General features: G+C 52.5%; 2 protein-coding genes across 4 annotated transcripts; one reads left to right on the top strand and one right to left on the bottom strand.

The window, feature by feature from the left end:
- The first annotated feature begins 559 nt into the window (after nucleotides 1–559).
- FAM98C (family with sequence similarity 98 member C) lies at nucleotides 560–4192 on the top strand. 3 transcript variants are annotated; one of them, XM_072967138.1, is made up of 8 exons: nucleotides 560–818; nucleotides 925–1046; nucleotides 1153–1287; nucleotides 1740–1957; nucleotides 2187–2264; nucleotides 2354–2470; nucleotides 2800–2967; nucleotides 3849–4192. In XM_072967138.1, the coding sequence occupies exons 1-8, from the start codon at nucleotides 742–744 to the stop codon at nucleotides 3990–3992; spliced, it is 1059 nt and encodes a 352-aa protein (XP_072823239.1). In that variant the 5' UTR covers nucleotides 560–741; the 3' UTR covers nucleotides 3993–4192. The 3 variants fall into 3 exon arrangements, with proteins under 3 accessions (XP_072823239.1, XP_015104072.1, XP_015104071.1); XM_015248586.3 differs by having other exon boundaries at nucleotides 563–818; nucleotides 925–1073; XM_015248585.3 differs by having other exon boundaries at nucleotides 602–818; nucleotides 925–1073; nucleotides 1150–1287.
- On the bottom strand, nucleotides 4166–18071 carry RASGRP4 (RAS guanyl releasing protein 4). Its single transcript, XM_015248523.3, has 17 exons — nucleotides 17563–18071; nucleotides 15006–15190; nucleotides 14475–14580; nucleotides 14286–14348; nucleotides 13527–13658; nucleotides 13262–13415; nucleotides 11743–11916; nucleotides 10406–10522; nucleotides 9383–9658; nucleotides 7783–7863; nucleotides 7599–7703; nucleotides 7388–7506; nucleotides 7148–7292; nucleotides 6306–6342; nucleotides 6066–6200; nucleotides 5850–5962; nucleotides 4166–5398 (listed from the first exon to the last, which is right to left on the bottom strand). Exons 1-16 carry the CDS (start codon nucleotides 17583–17585, stop codon nucleotides 5862–5864), a joined length of 1953 nt encoding a protein of 650 aa, XP_015104009.2. The 5' UTR covers nucleotides 17586–18071; the 3' UTR covers nucleotides 4166–5398; nucleotides 5850–5861.
- Nucleotides 18072–20250: the final 2179 nt, after the last annotated feature.

Raw genomic sequence — 20250 nt, 5'->3', positions numbered from 1 at the left:
ACCCCTCATTTGTCCTCTAAGCACTTACATATAGGACTCTAATTCTCACAAACAACTGTTTGAGGTAGGTGTTATTATCCTCATAACACAGAAGGGAAGCAATCTGGCAGGGATATAGTGGTGGTGAGTGGTGGAGTCAAAACAAACCCTAACCCTTGCCTCTTAATCATGATGTTGCACCTGCTCCCTCTCTCCAAGGTTTAGGGAGGTCCAAAGGGCGCATTATGATCGATAAGGACTAACTTTGTTGTGTGTGCGTGTGTGTGTCCCTGACAGAATTCTAACTCTAAGGAGGAAAGGAGGAAACAAGTTTCTAGACTTGGAGCAGAGCTGGGAGAACAATATTTGGTCGAGGGTGCTTTAAGAGCAGAGGGCATCAGAAAGCGGCTGAGGAAGACGAAACCGTAATTGCGTCTTTGTCGCAGCAGTAGAGGCACCCGGTGGTCTGTCGGGACAGCCGGGGTCCTGAACGCCTGCTCTGGGTTTACAGAGTCCGGGCGGAGGGGGAAGGGGTGGGGGTGGGGTCCAGACTGGTTACTCTAAGGGCGGTGCTCTAGTACTCCGCAAGGGCGGACCTGGGGACGGGTTCTGCCTCCTCCTATACCAATTGGAACGACGAAGGTCCTTAGCGAGAAAAGGCTGATTGGTCAGTTACGGGGGCCGGGTGCGCACGACGTTCCTGGGGCGGAGCCTCCCGCCGGCCGGCAGGGGGCGCATGCCCGGCGAAGAGGAGACGCTTTCATGGAGGGGGCGGAGGCGGAGGCGGAGGTGGAGGAGCGGGAGCGGGCCGCTGTAGCCCAGGACCTGCTGGCCCTGGGGTAAGGGGGGCAGGATGTGGGTAGGGGTGCAGGAAGGGTCAGGTTTGCCCTTAGAAATTCTTACTGCTCTCCTCCACTCCCTCCCGCTGCCTCTGCCCTGCTGCAGGTATGAAGGTTTCCCGGAGACGGCGTCGCCGGGCACCTCGTGCCCCGACTTCAGGGCGCTGTGCGCGCGGCTGGCGGCGGAGCTGGCGACTCTGGGTGTCCTGAAGCGGGAGCGAGAGGAGGGTGCGGAGGCGCTGAGCGCCGGCGGTGGTACGCATGGAGCGGGAGGCCGGGAGGGCTGGAGCCGCGAGTGCTGTCGCCGCGCCCTGACGTCTCCCGCCTCCAGCAGGTCCCGGCGCCGAGGAGGAATTCCTACGACAGTTGGCCGGCCTGCTGGGGGACTTGTACTGTCCGGACCGCGAGCTCTGCGGCGGAGACGGCGCGGTAGCGCTGAGGAGACCCGGCGCACGCTTACGCCTGCTGCGTGAGCCCGGGGCGGGCCGGGATGCGGAAGTGGGCGAGGCTACAACCCCTTGAGAGGGGCGGGCTCGGCTGATTGAGGTGGAGCCAGGTTACCCGAGGGGGCGCGGTCAGAATTTTGAGGCAGGCGAGAGGGCCCGAGGTGGGTAGGGTCAGAATATTGGGGCAGGTTAAAGGCTCTGCGATGGGCGGGATTAGAATTTTGTTGGAGGGTCTTGAAGCTCCAGTGTGTTGGGTTATACGGAACCCGGCAAGTGGTTCAGAAGTGGGCGGGGTTAGAAGTCTGAAGAGGAAGCTGGGTCTCGAAGTGGGGGGAGCTTTTTCTGGAAGCAGAGCCGGGGTTCTAGGTGGCCAGAGCTAAGGGGCGGAAAGTTTTGAAGCCGGTTGAACTTTTTGATCTCGGTAGGTGGGGTGGCAGCCCTCCTTGATTGCACCGCACCTTTCCTCTACTTTTAGGCTTTCTCTGCTCGGAGCTCCAGGCTGCCCGCCTCCTCTGCCTGCACCCTCGGCTGGATCCCAGCCCAGAGCCATCTGGTGGGGAGGGGGGAGAGAAGGGGGCAGAGAAAGGAGCTGGCATGGTCCAGGAATTGGTCCTTACTCTCCAAGCCCTGGGGCTGTCCAGACCCACGCCGGGGACCCTTGCTAGCCAGCTCCTGCGGGAGTTGCATGCTAAGGTAGAGAGCTGGAGTCCCCTCCACATCCGGCACACCCTGGGTAAGGGGAGAGCCCCCTCTCCAAAAATGGCTCGGGGAGGAGTGCCCCAGCCACTGTTGTTTTCTAGAACTGCAACCACCATTCTTGATTCCATAGCCGGGGTCCTCAGGGTCGTGGGAAACTGGGGTCCACGGAGAAATCCATCCGATTTCTGCCCAGTCAGCCCCAGCCTCCTCCTTCTCCCATCAGATCTCGGAGCTGCTGCCTTCCCTACCCCCAGGGTCCCTGCAGCCCCTCCTAAGCTACCCGCTGGACGCACCCAGATGGGTAAGATTGTATGGCTGTATAGGAAAAATGTTCTCATCCAGAGATGGGAGCGAGGGGGACCTTGGCATGACTGAGCTCTTTTTCCCCAGGAAGCGTTGGAGTCTCTGTCCCAAAGCTTGCGAGATCAGTACTGCTGCCGCCGCCGCCTCCTCCTTAAACGCCTGGACCTCACAACATCTGCTTTCCACTGGAGTGATCGGGCAGAGGTGTGGGCATAAGACCTTGACAGAAGCAGGGTGACCCAGCTGTGGGGGCTACAGCTGCAGGGAGGAGGGATGAGGGCCAGGAATATGACCCTCTTAGTTTCTGAGACCCAGGACATTTGAGAATCTTGTGAGGTTTGGGGTTCTGGAATCTCAGGGCCCCCAGAGCATTCTAGAATCTAGAGGCCCAGGATATTCTAGAATTCCCAAGTCTGAGCTGGGAGTGTATTTAGAGCTTCCCTGAGAAGCGAAGAGATGTTTCAAGATTAAAGATCTCACTTGGGGAGGCTCTTGGGTACCTTATCCATGCCCAACCCTATGCCCCCCCCCAGGCCCAAGGAGAGGCCATGAAAGCAGTGCTGTTCCCAATTCGAGAGGCTCTGACCCCAGAATCGGATGTCTCCATCTCACACGTCCTGGCTGCCCGAGCTGACCTGTCTCGCCTTGTCCCAGCCACCAGCAAGACTGCCCGCCAAGGGACCTGCTGTGCTATCAACAAGGTGAGCACCTGGGACTGGGGAAGGGCCTCAACAGCCTTGGCCTTCATACTGGCTTTTCAGCCTCTGCCCTGGCTGAGCCTGGTCCTCTTCTGCCTGGATTCCTGCTCTAGCCTTCTGCTTGGGTTCCTCACCTCTGGACTCACTACCTCTGATCTGCCCTCTCCACATGGCAGTTAGAAGGACATTTTTAACTCAAAAATCTGACTGTATCCCTCCCTATCTCAGAAGCTCCCCCATGCCTTCAAAACAAAATCCACCTATTTACTGAGCCCCTGCCCACCTCTCCAGCTTTGGCTTAAAATCCTTCCCCACCACCTCACCCTGTCTGTGGTACTGTGGTACTGGGTTTTAACCATTTTAAAAGCAAAACTACCCTCTGTTTAAATGATTACATATTTAGGCTCATACCTCTCTCTTTAAATAGTCTTGTACATACTTGAATGACTCTTAGGGCATAAAGTCTAGGACAGCAAAGAGTGAAGCAAAATTTAAGTTAAGAAAAAAAGTTACTTGCTTTCAGGAAATACAGTAAGTAGTATTAGAGGTGATGCACAAGTGACAGATATTTAGAAAAAATACTGGTTTGCTGGAAATGTCATATAAAGCCAAAACACGAAATAGAAGTTGAGATGTCCTCCTTCATGTTGGTGGGGACTTGGACCTCTACCATCACTTTCTCCTTTATTTCCCTCTTTCTGAGCTCCAGTTGGAAAGGGCCAGGCCTATATCTCCTACCAATCCAGCCCCCTGCCCCCTGCCACTGTACCAATATAGTCAACATCTTCCCTTCCTTTTTCAATCTCATGCTGTTCCCTTGGCTCTCTGGCTCCCTTGTCCAAGACATTTTTCTTCTCTGAAATTCAAGTCTAATCAACTCTCAGGTGCTTATGGGCAGCGTGCCAGACCGGGGGGGCCGCCCAAATGAGCTGGAGCCCCCCATGCCCAGCTGGCAGAGCAGAAGAGAGGACGGAGGCGGGCGGAAGGCAGGCCGCCAGTGCTGGGGCCGCAAGAAGAAGAAGAAGTAAAGGGGGACTGGTGGTTGGGGGAGGGATCCTCTGTGAGATGCTGACATTGAAAATCTCTAAGGAGTCACTCTGAGGGTTTCTCTTGGCACTTGGCACCCGGGCCCCCTATCCCCTGTTCCTGAGGCCCCCAGTGTCCTTCCCCCATCTACCATTCAACACCAAGCACCACGTCCTCTGGAAAATAAATTTAATTTACAACAGCCCTCAGAACTCTGTGTGTAGGGGCCAGATCAGGGATGCTCGGGTTTGAGGAGGGGTAGGGGGTCTCTGTCCTCCGGGTCTGAACAGGCCCCCACTGCTCTGGCCCCTATAGTCCTTTGCTCCTCAGCAACACCTTTCCCTCCCCGTGGGCATGCAGGCACTGGACAGACATCAGTCAGGTACGTACCACATGCCAGCCCTGTTCTGGATTGGGGATACAGATGATAAATCCCCCTGGTCTTCTGGAGCTAACATTGCTGGTGAGGAAGGCAGACAAGAAAGTATAGTTTGTCAGATGGGGAAAGGGCTTTAGAGAAAAATAAAGGAGGAAGGCTGGGTAGGGACCCTAGGGGGATTACAACTTGAAGTGTGATCAGGGAAGTCCTCACTGAAAAGGTGGCCCTTGAGCTAAGTCCCAAAGAGCCAGGTGGACCTCTGAGGGAGAGTCTTCCAGGTAGAGGGGTTGGCCAGTGCAAAGGCCCTGAGGTAGGAGTATTTTTGGCATGATCCGGGGCCATCAGAGGCCAGTGTAGGTGAAGCAGGATGAATGAGGGGGTGAGTGGTGGCAGGGGAGGTTGGAGAAGTGATGGAGGAGGGATGTGATCTTACACAGGTATCTGCAGGCTCCCTCCCTGGTCCATCCAGCCTTCTCTCCTGTCTGGAACCTCAGAATTTGGAACTCTGCCTCCCACCCCCGTCCCCTCCTGCTCCTGACCTATGCTGACCATCAGTGTAACATATTGGGCAGGAGCTTCTCTTTTTGAGGCAGACAGAAGACCTGGGTGTGAGTCCTGCCTCCAACACTTAGGAGTTCTGCTCCCTTGGGTGAGCAGTTTAACCTCACTGGGCCTGTTTCCTTATCTGTAAAATGGAGATTTAAGGAATTGGTGAGGTGATGCCTAAGTAAATGTATCCAACATGGAGCTGCACAGATAGTAAGTGCAAGAAAAGGGAGTAGGATTAATAGCCACTCTGATGCAAAAGAAGAAAATAACTCTTTTGGAGTAAGAGATGATGGGTGCTTCAGCAAAGACAGCGTGGATGGGAAGAAGGCAGTGCCTTTGGGGGTTCTGCTGGAGGCCAAATAAAAGGACTTGAAAGTGACTCTGGGGGAGGGAGTGGGGGCGAGGAGGAGACCAAGGCGACATCTAGGAATTCAGCTTGGAGGACTGGGTGGGTGGTGGGGCCGTTGCTGGGAGGGGAACCTGGAAGGAAGAAGACATTGGGGGATGCGGGGAGTGTCCGATGTCCAGGAGTTTCACCCAGACTTGTTAAAGTGGATGGATGAATGTCCCCTGTGGATTTTTTTAAACTCAATCTGAGAGTCCCCACTTTTGAATAGCGGAGTTTATTCCACTATTTACTATATTCCTGATACATTTGGCCTAATTCTTGCCATCTTGTAGTTTTCTTTTTTTCTTCCTAAAATCCCTTTTTTGTTCTACTACTGGTTACATCTTCCCCCCAACATACTGAAATTTCTATTTTTCCATCAACATTAAAAATGAACCAGTATCTATACTGTCTGACCCAAGCAACTGAAGACTCTTACATATTTTAACTTTCCTGTGCTGCCTCAAATCCGTCTGGGTTCCCCCAGGCAAGTGGGCTGGTCTCCCTGTATTCATTTGAGGGTAGGGGGCAGTTCCTCCTCACCGTCTCTGGTTCTCAGGAAGGATGGGGGTGCTTGATCTGGGTCCAGTCATGGCGAACGTTGCATGTGGTCCCAGGTTCCAGAGATAGTGTGTAGGAGAGATTGTCCTCAGAGCCTGTTTGTGGGGATGTGGGGATGAGAGAAAGGGCCTCATGACTTTGAAATTAACCTCCATCCAACAGGCCCCCTTCCCAGGACTGCTATACCCTGGGTCTTACCACAGCTGGCGTGGGGCACTGGTGTGGGTGGGACAGGTGCTCCTGGGGGGCTCCCATCGCCCTTGGCCCCTGGCCTCTTCTTACACTTCACCTTCACTTGGTCTCTGCAGTGTTTGTGGCAACACAGCCCACAGTCTGGGGAAAATTCTGCAGTCAGTGCCGGAGACCCAGTCTGTGACCCCTGTTCTTCCAGCTTGTGGGTCCTGGATTCCCCACCTCCCCCAACAATGCCCCACTTACCCTGACAGCGGTAGCCTTGCTTGGTGACACCCCAGAGCTGGGAAGAGACAGCAGAATAGGTTACCTAGGCTGGAGGAGGTGGGGCTGGGGTTGGGGTGGGGTTGCAGGCTGTCTGAAAGTGTGGAAACCATCCAGGTTTTGGAAATTGTCAAGGCTAGAGGCTTATGTGGGATCTGGGAGATTAGAGGAATTTGGAGGTTATCTCAAGTTTGGAGAAGTCATCTACAATATTAGAAATGGGTAAGATTGGAATAAATAAAACATACATCCTATGGGCAGGGATTACATTTTCTGTTTCCTGCTGTGCTCCCCGAGCCTAGAACTGTGCCTGGCCCACAGGAGATGCTCAGTCTATATTCAGTGAATGAAAAAGTGAGTCTGGGAAGTAATCCAAGGTTTGTGAATTAGTCTTGGTTTGACATTGAGAGATTTGTCCATTATTCTATTCTAGAGTTTGAGGAGACCTTGAATTTGGAAATTATTCAGGGTCTGAATTATCTGGGGTCTAGAGACTTGGAGATTGATTCTGTCTGGAGATAATGTACCCAGGTTTGCAGATTATCCAGGGTTTGGCACTTATCCAGGATGGAGACTGTCTGGGCTTTGGGCATTATCTGGACTTCAGAATTATCCAGGATGTAGGGAATAGCCAGTGTTTAGGGTTCCTGTGAAATGGGGGCATTCTTTGAGACTGGAGAATCTTCTGGGATTTGGGAATTTTCTGGGACTTGGGGACTACAAGCACTCCAGGGCAGGGCTGGTTTTCTGAGCCCAGGCTGTGAGGAGTTAGGACGCCGCAGGGGGAGATGGGCCTTTGGGGTGATGGCAGGCAGAGTGCTCACGAAGCCACTGCAGCTGACACAGAAGGCGGGCTTGCGGAAGTTGACCTCCTGGAAGGCATGCAGGAAGTCCAGGCCCAGCTTGGAGCAGATGGCGCTGGCCTGGAGCAGGTATTCTGTCACCTCCTCTCGGCTGAAGGAGCCACTCCTGGGGGAGAGATGGAGCTTCAGCAGGACTGGCCTCTTTCTCCCGGCAACCCCAGTGCCTTGTCTTAAGGGAACCCAGGAGTCAGGGGCACCTACCCCTGGCGGAGGGGTGGGTGAAGCCCGTGGCAGGCGAAGGGGAAGTTGCCTGAGAGTCGCTCAAAGTCCTCCTGAGAGATGGTGCCTCGGCCTTCAGGGTCATAATTCTTGAACACGGACTTCGGAGGAGCATGGGAGGGGAAAGTAAGGCCAAGTCAGGGTCCCCACGGTCTGTCTGAGATCCCTCCTCGGGCCCAGGGCTCCTCCTCACCTCCACCAGCTTCTCCACATGCTGACCTAGAGTGACCCTGTCGGGCTTGAGTGTCACGCCAGGGGCCCACTCCACCACCAGGTGCGTCTTGAAGGGGGAGTGTGGCTGGGGCAGGGACACAGGGGCACAGTTAGTCAGTGCAGAGGCTTGGGCTGGAGGCCTCAGGTCAGGGGTGGGCTCTCACCAGACTCTTGGGATAGCGGGGCTCCCGGAGGTAAGAAAGCTCATAGATCTTGTCCTCTGTGTAGAAGAGATCCAGGGAAAGCTGCGGGCAGGCGGGGTGTTACATCCCGGCTCCATCCTCCTACCTACAGCCTGTGCCTGCCTGGACCCCCATTCTGATCCTCCTCCCAAAGCCCTTCTTCTCTGGGACTCCTAGGGTCCTCTTTCCCACTGAGCCCCCATTCATTCTCCACACTTCTGGTCCCCTAGTCCAGAAATGACGTCTTCTCACTGAGGCTTTTTTGATCCTATTTAAAATCGCACCCCCCCGTCACTTTCTATGCCTGTTTCTGCTTTAATTTTCCCTACAGCACTTATTATCTAAAAGACCATATGATTTACTTTTCTTTGTTCATTGGCTATCTGCCCCACTAGGAAGTCAGCCCCACGAGAGCAGCAATTTTTTTCTGATGTGCTCACTGCTGTGAGCCTAAGTGCCTCAAGGAGTGCCTGGCTCCCAGCAAGTGCTCAGTAAATATTTGGGCTGATGGCCATTTAGAGTCAGCAAGGCCAAGCACCTTAGGCATCAATCAGCTCAGGGCAGGGTCAGCTTCATGGGCAGGCCCCACACTTAGAAGGGCCCTGACTTCATTTATAGCCCTGCTGTCACCATTTTGAAATTCTAACTTTCAAACAAGGAGCCCCACATTTTCAGTTTGCAACTGATCCTGTTTTAGGATCTGAAAAATCAGCTTTTCAATCTTAGATTACATGGACTGCAGAATCCAGTGTCTCTCAATTTATAGCTCCTCAGAATGGAAAAAAAATATGTAAAATAAAATACAGCCAGAATTCCACACTCCTAGTCTTAGAACATAGTGTGGTGGTTAACACAGGCTAACATTCATGGTCTGAAACTGGCCTGCTGTGGGACAGAGGGCAAGTGACCTTACCTCCGTGGGCCTCAGTTTTCCAATCTGTAGAATGGGTATGATAAGGTTCCCCTCGTCATAGGGCTGCGAGGATGGAATGAAGTGCTCTGTGGGGACTGTTTAACATGATGCCTAGCACATAGTAAGTGATCAATAATTGTTATTAGCTTTTTGCTTAGATTCCTGGATATGTTAAAGGTTGGAATTTTGGACTAGTCGCATAAGAAGCTCAGAACTTTGAGTTCAGGAGTGCAAAAGCTAGAAGCAATTCTGGAGCTCAGATCAATGGATACTTGAGCTGCTGGGGAAGTGGGGGAAAATGCATCACTTATATAGAGCTCACTGTGTTCCAGATACTATTTTAGGTACTTTATATGAATTATATGAGTTATGTTTATATTATATCATTGATTCTTTTCAACCACTCTCTGAAGTGGGTCCTTTTAGTCTTCCCATTTTGCAGTTAAGGAAACTGAGGCTGACGAGTTAAGTGACTTGCCCAAGGCCACAAAGGGAAAAAAAAAAAACCCGACCCAGTTAGAAGTTCTAGCTTCAAAGCCCATGCATTCCAGTGCTGTTCTACTACTCTGTCCTGGCCCTGCAGATCCTCACCCACCCAGGACCCTAAATCTCAGTATCCTGCAGGCTCAGGCTCTGGGAACCGAGCCTGGGCAGCTCAGGGCAGCTCACCGTTAGCAGATGCAGCAGGTCCTCGTTGGCACTGCAGGGGGGCTGTTGCCTCTGGAGGGCTGCCAGCTCCTGCAGCCGCAAGTAGAGGCTGTTGAGCTTCAGAAGGTGCAGGCGGCCGTCAGGCAACCTGTCTGGATGTGCCTCGTGCAGGGACACCAGGTCCTTGAGGTGCACACCCAGTAGAGGCAGCCGGAAGCCCGTGCAGCCAGCCCAGGCGCGGCGGTAACAGGCGTAGTTGTTGCGGGAGGCAAGGAGCTCAGTCAGCTCGAGCAGGGCCTGTGAGGGAGAGGCGTGTTACAGTAAGGGGTCATGTAATGGGGAAGCCAGTTTTCCCCCTAGCTCTCTGCAGGGGAGCATCCCAGCAGCCTCCTGTGTGGGCTCCAGACCCCCAGGACCCAATGGCATTTTGGATACCTCCCAGATCCCCTCCAGAGTCCCACGTTGGCTTCAGTATCTCCCTAGACTGCTCTTCTTCTTGGGCCCCCATCTGAGAAAGGCCTCACTATGTTCCATTTCCCAGGCTAGAGTGACTTTTTCAAAAACCCCAGTCTGATCAGGGGTGCTGTCATCATTCCCAAAGCTTTCCCCATTGCCCTCTGGATAAAGCCCAGACACCTTAGTTAAGCTTGCAGAAGGCTCAACAGGATTTCCCCTGGGTATCTTCAGCCTAATATCCTGCCACATCCTGACCTCAGCTGCACACCAGACTCCTGAATGACTTACTCTCCCTAGACCCTTTCAGGACACCTCCAATCCATGCTCCTCCTATGGGTGGCCCAAATATCAGTGCCCCTGGGGGCATCATCTCACTCCCCACCTAGACTGCAAGTTCTCTGCTAGCATCTCTCCTGTCTCCCTCCACTCCTGCTCAGGATCAGATACTGAGCATAGAGGGGTCAGCACCATGTCAGATTTGGAGGAGCCAGGTCTCCAGGTGGCTCCAGGGTGGAGGGGATTGGGGAGACGTGTGGAGGTTCAGGATAATTGACTGCTGGAACTTTGGGGAGGGCAGTGGGGTTTCACCTTGGTGCTGTCAGGGCTCAGGTGGGCGTGGGAGTCCTTGAGTCTGGAGATGGCACTGTGACATAGGCCCCCAGTGACTGCCATCAGCGTGTTGAAATTCTGCAGCTGGTGGAGCCTCTAGAAAGGGAGGGTGATGCAGAGGTGGTGGGTATCATGTGGAGGACAGGCAATGTGGAGATTCAAATGACAGCATCCCTGTTGAGTTGGGGTCTCAGGCATGTGTGTGGGTGGCCCAATGTAGGCATTCGACAGGTGAGATGTATCAGGCAGGAGTGGGCTAAAGGCAGGTATGTGGGCATTTCATGGGGGGTCAGGCAGGTGATAGACTAATGAGAGGTTGGATAACAGTAGGGGGAGTCAGGTCAGTATGGGGAGTTGGACAGGTTTGGGGACCGACAGTTCTGTGCTAGACAGCTGTGGAGGATTCAGACAGATATCAGTGTGTCGGGCACCTGGGTGGGGGGTGAGGTGGGGGTGTCCCTGCTCTGAGAGTCAGACAGGTAAGGGAGACAAGAAGGCTTGGGCTCTGGGCAGGAGTTGGGAACAGGGCGGAGGTGAATGGGTCCAGAGTGATATGGAGGGGTCAGGCGTACATGAGAGACAGTTGTGGGGTCAGGCTGTCATCAGGGGCGATAGCCTCACTTTCCCTTTTCTCAAGTTTGAAGGGTGGAGGTCGCTGAGGGGAAAAGGTGGGGCCAGAGAAGAGTGGAAGATGCTCAGATCGAGGAGCCTCCGGGCAGACGCCAGAAGCCCCTGGTCTAAAGGGCCGGGCAGGGGAAGCGCCAAAGGAAGGGCGTGGTCTGTGAGGAAGTACGCTAAGGGGCGTGGCCACTCTGGGGGAAGGAGGGCTTCCCTTTTCTCCAGAAGGCGGGGAATGTATCTCGAAGAGAGGGGGAAGGGAGGGGAGGGGTCAGAGGAGACCTGAAGTGATAGGGACGGCTGGGGCCTAGGGACCCCGGTAGGGCATAACTCAAAGGTGAGGGTATGAAAGGGCCTCTTCCTTTACTGCCCTGGAGATGGAATATTCGGGCACGGGGCTTAGGTACGAGGCCAGGAGGAAAGTCGTCTAGGACCAAGGGGTGGGACCAGGGCGGTTTTGACGGGATGAAATAAGGCCATGGAAGAAGTGCCGTCACAGTCCCTGGTTAGAACCGCCGGACTGAGTCCTCGGGGACCCGGGCAGGTGAGACGTGATGCGAGAGGGCGGGGCCAGGAGGTAGTGACGTCACCTCCGGGGAGATCAGGCGCGGCGGGAGAGCGCAGGGTCAAGGTCAGCTTCTCCCAGCCTGGTTCGGCGAGTGCTCAGAGAGCGAGCCGAGCTTTGGGGCACGTCTCACCTGTGCCACGTGGATGAACTTCTCCAGCACCTGAGCGCGCTGTGCGGGCCCGGGACGGCTCAGCACCATGACCTGCACCCAGCGGGACACGCTGTTGCTGAGACCTACGGAACCCTCCAGGGCCGGACAACCCCGCACGGAACCCTGCAAAACGTAGCCCCGCAGGTCCTGGGGCTGGGGGTGAGGTGGGCTTTAGGGTAGGTCGTGGCGCTCAGGTCCTGGCCCCCACACGCCCATCTCCCAAGCAGTCAAGACCTCTGACGTCTTAGCCTGGCTGTCACATGTCTCTGAGGTCACCATGTCCCTCTCCCATCTGAGGAGAAATGTTTGAAGAAACCCAGGCACTAGTCTGAGCCCTTTGTTATATCCTGACAACAACTCTATGAAGTGAATACTATATTATTACCATTTTAGAAATGAGGTCGTTGAAGCACAGAGAGGCCAAATAATTTCCCCAGGGTCACACAGGCCTGAGTCAGGGTAGGAACCCAGTCTGTTGCTCTTGGCTGTATTCCTGACTGTATACAGTCAGCAAAGGGAGGGGCAGTGAAGAGGAAAAGAAACCAACTTCTATTTGTTCTGCTTAAGGGGTCAACGTTCCATACCCACATCCACTGCACTCTGTGTGTGTCTGTACAATTGGGAAATTTTCACATTAAGGAACCAGATGGGGGGTGGAGGGTGGGAAGGGATAGACCAGGATTTCAAAATTGTAGAATAGATAAACAAGATTATACTGTATAGCACAGGGAGATATACACAAAATGTTATGGTAGCTCACAGAGAAAAAAATGTGACAATGAGTGTGTATATGTCCATGTATGACTGAAAAATTGTGCTGAACACTGGAATTTGACACATTGTAAAATGATTTAAATCAATAAAAATGTTAAAAAAAAAAAAAGGAACCAGATCCCTAACAACCCTCAAAATAATTATGACAAGATGGCAATTGCTAAACACATATATAGGTTGAAGCATTTGAAATTAAGATTTGGGAAATATGGCAAAATATCACAGTTTCAAATGGTGCAACTAGATCATATTTACTCTGGACCAGGCACTGATCCTATGAGGCAGGAGCTAAGTCTCCTTTTTGCAGATAACAGAGCTGAGGTACAGTGAATTTCAATGCTTCTCAAATAAATGAGTAATAATAAAATATTTTGAGCACTACTATGTGCCAGGCACTGTGATAAGGATTTTTATGTGGACATATTAATTTAATTCCCCCAACCACCCAATGAAGTATTTGACCTCCTTTTTACAAACGAGAAAACTGCGCCCCAGAGAGGTTGAGAAACTAGTTCAAAGTTACACAGATAGGAAGGAGCTGATGGGATTTGAACCCAGGGGCTCTGTGCTCAGCCAGCCTAACTCTTTTTCCTGGACCCTCTAGCACCCAAGTCTGAGAGTTTGTGATCCCTGCCCAGGCCAGGGTCCTCTCAGTCTGGCTTGGCCCCAGCCAGGTTCCATCCCACCCCAAGCCCTCCCCAGTGTAGAGGAGAGGGGTCCTTACTGTGATAGCCTGGAAGGACCGGAACTCCAGGTAAGTTAGGTGCTCTGCCAGTTCTCCCGTCTCCAGGTGATCAAAAAGCAAGGACACTTTGCGCTTTTTGCCCAGGCCTGGGCTGCTCACAGGGGGTGGGGGGCCAGGGCCACCCGGGCTCAGCCTAGGGGTCAGGAGGGGCAGGGTATTGGAGGGTCTCAGGGTGGAGGGTGTGGGGGTGTGGAGGGAGGAGGCAGAGTTGGGGTGGGGAGGGAAGGAGAAGGGGCTGACTCACAGGTTAGAGAAGTCTCCCAGGATCCTCTGGGCTGAGTTGCCCTCCTGCTCCACGGTGGCCCAGAAGCGACCTATGACCTCTTCTAACTGGGGCTCCTGGTGCACCATCTCAGGGTGTTGGGTCAGCCAGTACCTGACGGAGGTTTAGAGATGATGGGATGAGGCTGGGGGTGTGGCAGTTCTCTGAAAGGGGTCTCTTGGGCTGAGGGGTCTCTAGGTGCTGGGCAAGGGGGTCTCTAACTGTGAGCAGGGGTTTCTTTGAAAGTCCAGAGTTCAGACAGAAGGGAGAGTCTCTGGGAGTAGGATTGGGGGCCTCTTAACACAGGCTGAAGGATCTGTGGAAGATAGACTGGGGGGTCTCTTGGAAGTGGGGTGCCTAGGGAGCTGGCTAGTGGGTGGTCTCAGGAATTAGATTGGGGGCCTTTGTGGGTGAGATTTGTGGGGAACAGGGTGAGGGGTCTTAGAAGCTAAGCTGAGGTATATGGGAGGTGAGGGTCTTAGGGATCAGAGCTGGAGGTCTCAGCGTACCAGCTGGAAGAGAGCCCAGAGGATCTGGTCAGGGGTCTCTAAGAGGTGAGGGTTCTAAGGAGACTGGGAGGGTTTTAGGAACCAACCCAGGTGGGTATGAGAAGTAGGATTTGGGGGAGCATGGCTGGGTGGATCTGTAGGGAACTGGGCTGGAGTCTCTTGGAAGTGTTTTTCAGGGGGCAGTAGGGTGAGGCTCTTGGGTCATGGAGTGGAGGTTTTGACCCAGCCTTACCGGACCAGGTGACAGATCTGCAGCCTCCTCAGCTCCTGCGTGTTCCCTGTGGCCTCCTGGTACTTGAGTTCTGGTCAAGGCTCTGTTATCCAGCATCCCAGACCTGTTGGCTCCTCTGTCCCCATCTCCCAGGCTCCCACATCTCTGCCTTCCACCCTCTACCCCCTGCTTATGGCCCCAGGAGGATATAAGGTCAGCAGACGGGCAGCAAGATGGGCAGAAGGCAGTACCCAGCTGTGCATGGCCAGTACCATGTTGAGAATGTGGTCCCCGCGGCGCAGGCTGCCAGCTGAGTCTGAGGGCAGGGGAAGGGGACTGTGTGTCAGAATAGCCCCTAAGCAATGGACTGCATAGCTTTCAGAGCCAGGTGGACCGCCTCGTTCAAACCCCAGCCCTACCAGTGACTCCCTACATGAATTTGGGCCAACAAATTGACTCCTTGTGCCTCAGTTTCCTTGTGAATAGTGTGTGTGCATGGACCAGCATTATGCCTGGCAAGTCATATTGAAGATGGAAATAGCATCAGACTTCCTCCCCCACCCACAGCTCAGGAAAAAGAAATGCAGGTGTCTCTCTTATTCCTAATGTAGTGATTGAGATTCATTCCACACACTCCTGCTCCCATGTTATACCCCTCCTCCCAAATTGAGGCGTGAAGGGAGGTGGGTACTTGGCCCAACCTTACCATTGCAGAGACAAGCCAAGGAGGAGGACACTCACCAAAGGACTGAATGCATTTCTCCAGCAGCTCATCTTCGCTGCAGCCGCCCTCATTCAGCACGCCCAGAGCCATGGAAGACATGACCTTGCTGATTTCCCGGGGGCTGGGGCATGTCTTGTGGCGGCGGGCTTGTCGGGCCCGTCCCCGCCCCCCTATCTTCTCTGGGCATTCCTGGTGGGACTTCCTGTGGGCACATCCCCCAGGGAATCATGGGAGCCCCTTCCTTTGGGCAGACCCCCAGAATTCTTGACCCCAAAGCCCCAAAGCTTCGTGGGAGAAACTTCCTAAAGATAAGGTCCTAGGGTTAGTCCTGACCTACCCTGGATTCAGGAGAGAAAACCCCAGGAATATTCCAGATCATTCCAGCCTTCTCCTACAAATAAACTCCAAGGGTTACTCCTGCCCTCTTCAGGGAATCAGGGGACAGTACCCTCAATACCTAATTGACAGCCCCCCCAACCAGGGAATCATGGGAGATGATCCCCAGGACTACTAAGGTTCCTTCAGGGAATCATAAGAACTCCCTCCTCCAGGCATTGCCCTCCAAGTCCCCTTGACAGTATGGTCCCAGGGCATCATGGGAGACGGGTTACTCCTGACCTCCAAGGGAATCATGGGAGAAGACCCCCCAGAATCATTCCTGTCCTCCCCAGGAGGAATCATGGGTGGTTCTGCCTTCAGGAACACTCCTCAGAATACCCTTTTCTCTCCAACACCCACCCCCTCCTCCCCCAGCCCTCATGAGAGAAGCAGACCCCTGAGATTCCATCTCTCCCTCCCCCACCTCGACCCTGACTAAGCTGACAGACCCTTCCCACAAGTCAGCCTTTCAGCAGGACCCGTGTCTCAGCCGTAAGCCTGGTCTCTAGATTTGGAGCCTGGAGAGAAGATACAGGTGTAACGTGGCCTCAGCAAGGCTCTTCAGAGCTGGGCGGGTCCCTGGGGCTGAGGCAGCTTCAAGGAAAGTTTAAAAATAAACCTTACTCTGTCTTGTGCCTGCCCGAGGCTCCTGTTCCAGTTGGGGAAAGAGAGTAATAGAAAGACAGGGATGGTGGAGGAAGGAGGGAGCAAAATCCAGGCAGGATGGCCCTGGCTTCCACAAGAGTCAGACAAAACCAAGTTGGAGACACTTATGCTGGCTGTGTGACTTTGTGTTAATCACAACATTTCTCTGGACCTCAGTTTCCTTGTATGAAAAGTGAGAGTCATCCTTGGACCTTCCCCAGGAATTTATTATGAACATTCAATGCCTTGCTCTTCAAAAGTGCTAAATAAGGGATTTAATTTGCTTAGGCTGTTAAGTGGCCAGAGGTGGGAAAGTTAAACTTGAGATGCAGAGAGAGAATGTGATAGAGTGAACTAGAAGCCAGGCCGGGGGCATGGGGGTGAGCCCTCATAACAAGGCATTGCCATGTCCCTGGCACATCCTAAAAGCTCAGTAAATCAGTATTCTTATTTCTATTTTTTTTTTCAGTAAATCAGTATTGAATGTTGCCAAGTAACAGCTGGCATTCATTGAGTGCTGACTGTTTACCGAGCAGACGGCTGAGCACCTATCTAGATCAGTGGTTCTCAAAGCAGGGTCTCCAACCAATACCAAGGGCATCACCCGGGAACCTGATATAAATACAAAATCTCAGGCTCCACCCCAGACCTACAGAATCAGAAACGTTGGAGGTGAGCCCAGCAGCCTGTGTTTTACAAGCCCTCCAAGTGGTTCTGATGTTTGCTTACACTTGAGAAGTAGAGGTCTAGACTGTACCACTGGGGCTTATGTGCTCCACCAAGGAGGCATTATGATCATTCTATTGACAGAAGAAACTGAGGCACAGAGCAGTTAAGTGACTTAACTATGGTTACACAGCTGGAAAATGAGGCAATCTGGTCTCCACCGCTAAACTCCTGGACATGATGGGTATGGGACCCTTTGCTCATCAGAGATCCTGGGGGTGGGCAGAAGGGCTACCCAGGCTAGGAATCCAGCCACCATCGCCCCTGTGAGGACAGGAGGGCAAGCTTGTGCAGGTGATAGGGAAGTCTATTCTAGAACATGCTGGCATAGCCAGCTGCTAGGATCTTACCTGAGGACTGTCTGCCCAGGAGTAGTTTAAGAGGCAAGGGAGCCGCCTTGCCCTGCGTCACTCCCCCCCCCCCCCGCCCCCGGGCAGGGCCCTGCAGGAGTCTGGAGTTTCCAGTCCAGGGGACAGCAAGTGACTGTGATAGGGAACCAAGAAGACCCCAGGAAGGACAGAGACCCCCAGCCTAGAGAGTTAGGATGAGGCGGGGGGGAGGGGCGGCGGCACAAGGAGAATGGGATCAGAGCAGCTCCAGCTCCAGAGATAGTGAGGATAAGACACACCCCATGCAGACAGCCCCAGCCCTAGCTGGCTCTGGACCCCTTGAAGCATCTTTCCACCTGGCACCCCCTGCTCCTGCTGCTGCTCCAGAGTGTAGCGGGACACCTTACGCGCTGGTTAGTACCTCCCGAATCTTCCCATGCAGCCAGAGACCCCGGGGCTTGGGACGCTCCTGGTCCTTTGGGGAGGGTCCTCTCACCTCTTGCTGTCTTTCCGGTTCATGCTTCCTCGGGGTTGGCAGGGAGGTGGTCTTGCAAGAGTGTGGCTCAGCTCCTCCCCCTTCACCAATGCTCCAGCTTCAAAGCCCCTTGGGAGCTGGGGCCTCCTCGGCGCTTGGGAAGGAAAGAGGAACTGCCCCTCCCCACCCAGCCCCAGGCCAGGGGGAAGGAAGAGGCTGGGGAGAGACCAAAGGTCCCCCTCCCCCCACACGGGGATCCCTTCAGGCTGAGGTTTCCGGTGCTGCCGGCCCCCACCCCCAATCAGCCAGCGGGCTCTCTATCTCCCCCATCTTTCTGTCTCTAGACCCATGATTCTCGATTCTGTCACTCATACTTAAATAAAAGCAGGTTTTTGCAAAAAGTATGCCTAATATTACACATTTATGTAAACACACTCAAAAGAAAAGTCCAAACTTCTGTGAGGACATAGTTATAAATAATAATACACAAAGATTTAATTGGAAAGTCACAAGACCTAGTCTTTTGTATATTTCTTCTTGTGTTTCTTTCATTTCTAGCTTAGTTTTAATACCACTTGTACCGCAGAAAACATTTTCACTTTATTACTTTCATTGTAACAAACCTTTCTGTAGTGCTTTCTGTGCACCACACACTGTTCTAAGGGCTTTTAAGATATTGACTTGGTTAATCCTCACACAATCTTAAAGACTTATCTTTAAAAAATTATTTGTTTATTTATTTTTTAAGTTGAAGTATAGTCAGTTACAATGTGTCAATTTCTGGTGTACAACACAATGTCCCAGTTGGTCTGTTATTATGGAAACATTGCAGATGGAAATAAGCCCTCTGGAAGTCCCCTCCCCATCCCACTGTCCCTCTTAGGGAGGGGTGGCCAATATCAGACATGGTTGGGTTTCATCCCATCTGTTGGCTGTGCGTTTAAGTACATAAAAACGTGCTAATAGAAACATAGACTTCTCTTTTGAGTATGTGCGCTGTTTTCTTTTAACTAAATGTGTCATGCTTGACATATTTTTAAGTTGAAGTGCACAAAAGAGTCAAATCATAAGTGTTTAGATTGATGATGGTTACAAACTGAACATGTCCATGCGATATTCACACACATCAAGAAACAGAACGTTCTTATCCCCCGCAAAGCCCCCTTGTGCCCCTTCCTAGTAAGTCACCACTAGCCTGATTTCTAGCAGAGTGGTTTTGCCCAGTTTTGAGCTGTATTTAAATGGAATCATCTGTCATGTCTGGCTTCTTTCATTCACCATAATGTCTTTGTGATTCTTCCACGTTATTCTGTTTAGTTGTAGCTTATTCCTTTGGTTGCTGTCTAGTTTTCCGTCATGTGAGTATTCCATGGCTTTTTGATCGATTTTCCCATGATGGACATTTGAGTTGTTTCCAGTTTCGGGCTGCTATGAATCACGCTGCTGTGATCATTCTCGCACCTGTGTGTTGGTGAATGCTATGGTGTGTAGCTTTGTAGGGTAGCTACCCAGGAGTGGAATAAATGGTCACAGTACTTGGTATGATTCTGCCACACCTAGTAAGTGAGTCAGTTTAACTAAAGCTCTCTTAGAAGTGTATTTTTGCTTCTCTCTTTTCACGGAAAGAAGTCACCACGGATGTTTTTTTCAGACCAGAACATTTAGACAAGCACCAAGCCCATTCTCTCTAACTTTTCCATTAATGACATGCCTTATGAGTTTCCGACCCTCTCTCTCCATCTTTCCTCCTCCTGCCTTTCCTCTTCTCTCTCCTCTAGTCTCCAGGGCGCTCTCTGTGATGTACTGTCTGTCAGCCTCTCAGCCTATCTCCTCAGCACCTGCATCACAGGAGGTGATGTAACGGCTGTGACTGAGCTGAGCTTGTAGTGGGAGAGGGTCTCCAGGCCCCTGGGTCTCAGGGAAGCCTGAGGGAGGGAGATGGGAAAAGGCTCTGGCACTGGTATGGGGGATGGTTAATGCCAACAATAACACCTACAAACACAAAGGAAAGGCTTCTGAAGCAAATCATAAAAACTCATAAGTCAGAAAAAGGATGCATCTGGTAACATCCAAATAAAGATATCTTTTGATGAGGCCGCCATGGAACAAATACCAGATGACAGAGAGGAAAAACTGTATTTAACATGTCTAACATCAAGGGGAAATTAATCTCTGGAATGTAAAAGGAACAACTACAAGTCAGCAAGGAAAAAAAGACAGCAACTGAGATAGGAAAATGGGCAAAGAGGATGATCAGGTGTTGATGAGCTCCAAAACTCTAACCAGCACCTGAGAAAATGCTAGAAATTACTGGTAAGAGATCAGGTAAGTGCAAGTTGAAACAACAGTGAGTCATCCTCTTGATCTGGCAAAAATTAGAAGTTGGAAGATGCCAAGTGGAGGTCGGGGCTGGAGGGACCTAGGAACCCCTCATGTGCTGATAGCGGACAGCCACTCTGAGGGCCACTTGGCACCACATAGTCAGATTAAGTGTCTGTGTGGAGCTATGACCTAGCAATTAGTTCCTGGATGTGCACACTGAGACGTTCCACTGGGGGACATACACAAGGATGTTCACTGCAACGTTATTTTGGGGGAGCTAGACAGTAGACAGAAGGGGACAGTCACCAGGGAGGCCTGAAAAGCCCCCACAGCCACAGACCAGGTGTCCACAGAGCAACATGGGTAGATCCTAAAACACATAATGAT

This window comes from Vicugna pacos, chromosome 9, assembly GCF_048564905.1.
Source record: "Vicugna pacos chromosome 9, VicPac4, whole genome shotgun sequence".
In the NCBI taxonomy this organism is placed as follows: domain Eukaryota; kingdom Metazoa; phylum Chordata; class Mammalia; order Artiodactyla; family Camelidae; genus Vicugna; species Vicugna pacos.
Note: the sequence above shows the minus strand (reverse complement) of the source record. Positions and strands in the feature narration are given on the sequence as shown.

Bases quoted from the DNA above. Each gene is read 5' to 3' on its own strand.
- FAM98C (XM_015248585.3), top strand. From the start codon at position 742: ATGGAGGGGGCGGAGGCGGAGGCGGAGGTGGAGGAGCGGGAGCGGGCC. The intron at 819-924 runs GTAAGGGGGGCA...GCCCTGCTGCAG, and splicing joins CAGGACCTGCTGGCCCTGGG to GTATGAAGGTTTCCCGGAGA. The intron at 1,288-1,739 runs GTGAGCCCGGGG...CTCTACTTTTAG, and splicing joins CGCACGCTTACGCCTGCTGC to GCTTTCTCTGCTCGGAGCTC.
- RASGRP4 (XM_015248523.3), bottom strand. From the start codon at position 17,585: ATGAACCGGAAAGACAGCAAGAG. The intron at 14,349-14,474 runs ATATCCTCCTGG...ACCAGAACTCAA, and splicing joins GCTGCCCGTCTGCTGACCTT to GTACCAGGAGGCCACAGGGA. The intron at 6,343-7,147 runs GTGAGCACTCTG...GTCTCTTCCCAG, and splicing joins GTGTCAGCTGCAGTGGCTTC to CTCTGGGGTGTCACCAAGCA.